General features: G+C 52.5%; 1 protein-coding gene across 3 annotated transcripts in view; it reads left to right on the forward strand.

The window, feature by feature from the left end:
- Positions 1–756: 756 nt before the first annotated feature.
- Positions 757–5,942, forward strand: part of RHOT2 (ras homolog family member T2) — a 22,301-nt gene continuing 17,115 nt past the window's right edge. For all 3 annotated transcript variants that reach the window (XM_019539848.1, XM_019539849.1, XM_019539850.1), the window contains exons 1-5: positions 757–1,212; positions 2,668–2,749; positions 2,961–3,004; positions 4,932–4,985; positions 5,654–5,706. In XM_019539848.1, the coding sequence (XP_019395393.1) occupies positions 1,180–1,212; positions 2,668–2,749; positions 2,961–3,004; positions 4,932–4,985; positions 5,654–5,706 (266 nt within the window). In that variant the 5' untranslated portion in view covers positions 757–1,179. The remainder of the gene's footprint in view (positions 1,213–2,667; positions 2,750–2,960; positions 3,005–4,931; positions 4,986–5,653; positions 5,707–5,942) is intronic.

Below are 5,942 nucleotides of genomic sequence, written 5' to 3' on the forward strand. Positions count from 1 at the left end.
CGGGAGCCAGCCCCTGCTGCGGCCTGGCCCGACCCGGCCGCGGCCCAGGAGACGAGCAGCGGCGGGGTCTGCATCTGCCTTCGGGTCTTGTCCCCGCAGAACTGCAGGGAGGACTGGCCCAGCACAGCCTTCTTGGGGACCTCCTCTTCCAAAACGCCCCCAGTTCCGTGTTGATTGCTCCCATTTTCAGAGCAGCACCCATGAATTCAGAGAAGAGATTCTCTTAGGCTTTGCATAGAGTTACTCCAGCACTGTAACCCGGCTAGCAAACGTCTGGATGCTGATAAATCCTTGGTCTCGATGTGCATGCTTAAAACATAATGATGTTCCCACTGCTCAGGCAGGCAGCACCCTCAGTATGAATGAGGTGGAGGTTTTCACACTTGACTCAGGCAGCGATTTGCTGAGAGCTGTGTTTGTGCCAGCTCCCGAGCTGCAGAGGTCTTGCATGTTTGCTTAAAAAAAAAAGTGCATCTTTTGAGACAGCTGTGATCTGGTGTGAGCACAAGCCTGTTTGCAGACCCAGGGGATTCCTGACTGGCTGTGTGCTGCTGGGTACTTCATCTCTGGGACAGAGCTGCCCACTTGTGCATCCTCCAGCTGCATAACACTTGTACATGATGCACTTTCCACCTATATAAGTGCCTGTTATCACTAGGTTGTGGGGGGAGAATAGTATTTTTTTCATGCTCTTTTAGCTTGGAGACTAGCTGTTGTGACTCCCTTCAAACAGGTCCCCTGTAGGCTGGGCCTAAACAAGGCCACTTGTCCCACAAAGAGCAAATGCTCTGGGGAAGTTGGGAGCATGTGGAACAAGCATAGAGGATGGAGAGTTTATGACCTTCACTACAGTGTTTCCTGGTGGCAAGCACTGTAACATGTCCTTTGTCATGGCACTGGCTCCCCTCTGTGCTTCACAAAGCAGCTGGGGATCCAGTTTTAGAAGGGAGTGTACGGCTGCCAAAAAGATCCAGCCCAGTCTAGGCAGATTCACTTGTTAGCCTTTGGACTTTTCACACCTGATTCGCACATCTGAGCCCACATCTGCTCTGTCACCATAACAGGCGTCAGCCTAAGTATTTTGCATCTCTGCTGTTCCCAAGGTCTGAGCCTGTGTGGGTCCCATAGACTTCTTCCTTTCTTTCTCTCGTAGCCCAGGTGGGGAAGACATCGCTGATTATGGCTCTGGTGGGGGAGGAGTTCCCAGAAGAGGTGAGTGAAGGGCTGCTGCCTTTGCCATGCGTTGTCTAGTGCATCCTGGCCTCTCAGTGAAGAAAGCTGTCTCAGAGGGGTGCTGATACCAATAATAGAAGGCAGTGCTGGGGTGATCTTGCTCATCCAGGGCAGAATAAGTCCGAGCCAACAAAATCTCTGCTATCTGCAGGAAGCATGTGAGGTGCAGGCTGCTCTTGTGTGTTGTCCTATTCAGCCTTTCACCCTGAAAGGCAGTCCATCCTGGCACTTTGTGTCTATTTGCTCTCCTAACAGAACACTGCCTCTGCCTCCTAGGAGCACAAAACTCCCTGCTCCGTTCTGTGACTCAACTGCTGAAAATGGCTTCCTAGGGCAGCCCATTTTGTTCCAGCTTCGGCTTCCTTGCTGGAACATGTGCTCCCTAGCATGGAGCACTGCAGGCTGGTGTTGAACCCTCTGACAGATCCCTGGAAGTGTCTAGGCTGCATTCTCTGCCTTTGTGTATTGGAGGAGGTGGGCCTGGAGCTTCAAGCTTTGGCCATGTATGTGGAGTGTGGCGTCACCAGCTTGCTCGCTCCTACTCTGGAGATTCCCCACAGCTCCAAAGTGTGGGTTCAGCGGCCTGCCTTCCCTGTAACTGGTCAGAAAGGGAAAATGCAGTTAGCCCAAATGTCTGTTTCCCCGGCACTGCTGGCTGCTCTTGCCTGGGAGCAGATGGCATGAGTGTCCAACTTTCTCCCTCCTGTGTGATGCTTGCATTGTGCCAGCCTCAGCCTGCCCATTGCTGGGGGTAGTTCAGAACGTTCTCCTGCATCTGAAAAGCTTCTGCTAGGATGCTTGTGGATCGGTGCTCAAAGATTTGAGGTCCGTGGAAGTGCTTTGGGGCTCAGATTGACTTCCCAACACCCAGTTTCTCATGGCAGGAGAAGGAAGTATCCTCCTATTTGCAGGTTCCCTATGAGTTTAGTGCTGTTCTGTGGTGCCATGGAGATATTACAACTTGGAGGGTATAGGCGGCTGTAGTCTAGGGCTTCTGGCAGGCCTAGTGCTGTGCTAGAATCAGCTGTGCCAAAGCCATCAACTGGCCTCTGCATCACATCCACAGTGCAACTCCAAGTTGCTGTGGCCCTGAGTAAGCCTTCCTCTTCCTCCCAGCAAACAAACCAGCTGGGAAATAACACCCACTCTGTTCGTTTGGTTCTGGGCTGTGTTCTCCCAAACCTCTCTTTATTGATGGGTTCCAGCTCTACTCTGGAGGGAGACGTCTGCTTCCAAGAATCTGTCTGTGGCCCCATGGGGGACACTTCATGTAGTCTCTGACTTCTTCAGGGCCTTTGGATGGCACAGTCCTGTGTTTCCCCCTCTTTGCTTTCAGCTTGGATCTGCTTCCCATCCCATCCCCTTGTGCCTTCTGCTCTTGCAAGCCTGCACATGCATGTGCTGCCCTCCTGAGTGTGTCTGTCTGTTTTAAAGGTGCCCCCTCGTGCGGAAGAGATCACAATCCCAGCTGATGTCACGCCTGAGAAAGTTCCCACTCACATCGTGGACTACTCAGGTAGGCCCCTCTCCTGCACACTAATCCAGCTGCAGTCCTCTGGCTTTTTCTAGTCCTTCCCTCCACCTAGACCCAAGTTGTATACCCTATATAGCCCCCACAAGTGCTTCTCCAGTTTTGCCAGGAATAGCCAGCCCGGGAGACATGCGGAGAATCTAATGGCTCCAGAGGATGATGATGACAGCTGGGTGACTGTCTGTTTCCCTTTCAGAATTGGAGCAGACAGAGGAGGAGCTGCAGGAAGAGATTGCAAAGGTGAGTGGGGCTGGGAGGTGAGTAGTGGGGTGGACGTTTGATGCTTTACCCCTGTGATTCCAGTGTGGCTGTGCTCAGAGATCTGCTCTAGGCTGTCTTGGGGATTAACCTCATCAACTGTGTTAGTTTGCAGGGTCCTCCTCTATCTTGTAAAGTGTGGGTGCAGTTTGTCCCTGGAGAGCCTCTTGATGGAGGAGAGGAAGAGCAGTTAGCCAGCTAGCAGGGGCACCAAGGAACAATGAGTTTCTTGACTGTGATGAATGGGGAAGGAGGGAGAAGGTCCCAGGCTCTGTCTGGGAGATCTTCCCTTGTGCTGACCTAGCTCCAAGTTAGTGCTTCAGTATGACAGGCCCAGAGGATTTCTGCTGTGAGTGAGAAGTTGTGGTGTGGTCACCAGGGCAGCTTTCCAGGGAGCTGTCTGCTGAGTCCTGTAGGATTGAGAGGGGCCCAGCTGTTCTTCAAGATTAACTGTCACTTTTGGCTGGGTGAGGGGGATTCCAGAGGATGCAGCTAATAAAACTGGCTATTTCCTCAATCCTTGTTTAAACTAAGCCTCTGCTGTCTCCACCCCAGAGGTCCTCGGACATTTCACAAGGCTGAAGTGGCTCAGTGAGCCCTGTTTCTTCTCCCCTGACAGCAAGTATGTGTACAGAAGGCTTAAAAGGGTTTCATTAAATCCTGTCTAAAGCCTTGTGTGTCCCTGGGATTAGCAATGAACTCTCTCTGGAAAAGGCTGTCTCTCCCATCTGCTTTATTTAGACACGCTTCTATTGGTGCTATCTGAATAGAGGGTAACGGTCAGATTGGAGGAAGAGAGACTGATGAATGCATAGCAAGTGGGTAAAAGGTCTCAGAGCACTTTGGGCAGGAAGGCCTGGGAAGCGAGTGGTGCAGTGCTTAGCCATGTGAAGTTCCAGGGGGTTGGGTTGGCATCAGCCCCAGGTGGAGAAGGCACTCATTCTCTCTGAGCCTATAAGCCAGCTTTCAGGCTGCAGTCTGGTGTGGGTATGGATACCCGCTCACCTCCCCCTGTAGCCCGTGGAGGAGGTGGCTGCTCTGTGAAGGTAGTGGATGAAAGGGAGAGATCTATACATGCCCACAGCCCCAGCATCACAAAGCTGTCTGATTCCAGGGTCTGGGTAGAGCCTGTGGAGTCTTTTGCCACCAGGTCATCAGGTCAGAAGCATCCTATGCTGACAGTGAGCATTACTGGTTGATGCCTGTTCCATCTCTTCAGCTCTCACTGAAACACTCAGTGAACAAGGTGCAAACTCCCCCATCCCAGCTAGTGTTGACTGGCCTCTTTGGCAGCCAAAGTAGAGGGAGCTCTTTGTCATGTACACTCCCAACTTGCAGCTGACCCACTTTCCTGTCTCCTTGGATGAGCTGTATCCAGAGAGGAGTTGAAGCCTTTTGAGCTGGCAGTGTAGGGTGAGCTGGCAGTGCCAGAGGCCAGGCAGGACTTTGTGAAGCGCCAGTCTGCAGCACTGTCATCTTCCTGTCTGCAGCACCAGATTCACTCTGGATAGACATGGAGATTAAACAGCCCTGGGCTGCCACCAAGGGGTCCCTTAGTAGCTGGGGTTGCCCAGAGCCTCTGGGCTGTTCAGTTAAAAGCGTTTGGCTATTCAAGGGCTTGCAAATGGCCAATGTGTGTATATATGGCCAGGTATCATGGTGCTGTGGGTGCATCTGCCAGAGTGTCTGTTAGTGCAAAGTCTGTGCGGTCACTGGGTCTGCCTGGCTCTGCTTGTTGGCTGCTTAGCAGTGGGCTTGTACTAGAGCCAAAGGGACCCGTCCTTTCTGTGCAGAGAGGAGTCCAAGCTGTGACCCATGCTGGCTGTCAGGTGGTTGCTGCCTCTTGCTTCCTGCCCCCAGATGTGCCAGTGTAGGGCTAACAGCCTCCTCCTGCTGTTCCCTCTTGCAGGCCAACGTGGTGTGCGTGGTGTATGATGTCACCAAAGAAGCCACAATTGAGAAGGTAACAGCCCAACTCTGTACTCATTACTCTCAACCCGTGGTGCTACATACAGCCTCACTGTGGTCTGCTGCCTCTCCCCATATGGTCTGCCACTTGTGGAGCCCCAAAGACTGCCCCATCCTGCATGGGTGCTGCGCAGGCCTCACCCTGCTGGCTGAGGTTCTGGAGCTCTTTAAGAACAGCAATTTCCTGCTGAAGCCATTAGCAAGGGATGCAGACTCTGCATATTCAAAGGGAATACGCCACCAGTGCCAGGTCCATCCAGCCCACATTCTCTTTCGTCAGTGGCACACCCGCGCATCCTGAACCCACTTTGGTTTTCCTCTATCTAATCAGAAACAGGCTCATTCCTGCCCACTGCAGGTGGAGCCCAGCCTGGCTGCGGCCATTCTTGCCCTGTAAAATGGCTTCCACCATCTAGATCACAGCCTGCATCCCTTCACTGGTGTTCAGCCTTTTACAGATGATCTGATGATCTGTGCTTGGGCTTGCAGCAGAGCAGATGGGCTGTAGCAGTAAGACAGCTGTACTGCCACAGACCCCTGCTAGCACTGGTTAGTGTACAGATTGCATCCCAGTTGTGCCAGGACCCACTTCCTCAGCCCCTTGCAGCTGTCACTGATCTGGTTTAAGAGGATTTTTTTTTTTTTTTTTTTTTTGCTTTTCAGATTCGGACAAAGTGGATTCCTCTGGTGAATGGGGGAGTTGAAAAGGGCTCCAGGTACCGTAGCCAGTGTCACCTGGGTGGAGCCTAGTTGGAAAGAGGGAGTGTTAGTAGCCCAAAGGACTGGCTCTGTGCCCCTGCTTCCTTTGTTTCATAGTTTCATAGTAGCTAGAGTCGGAAGGGACCTAGGTAGATCATCTAGTCTGACCCCCTGCCTTGGCAGGAAAGAGCACCGGGGTCAGATGACCCCGGCAAGGTGCTCATCTAACTTCCTTTTAAAAATCCCCAGGCTA

The sequence above is a fragment of the Crocodylus porosus genome, unplaced genomic scaffold (genome assembly GCF_001723895.1).
Source record: "Crocodylus porosus isolate Cpor-Errol unplaced genomic scaffold, CroPor_comp1, whole genome shotgun sequence".
Classification (NCBI taxonomy): Eukaryota; Metazoa; Chordata; order Crocodylia; family Crocodylidae; genus Crocodylus; species Crocodylus porosus.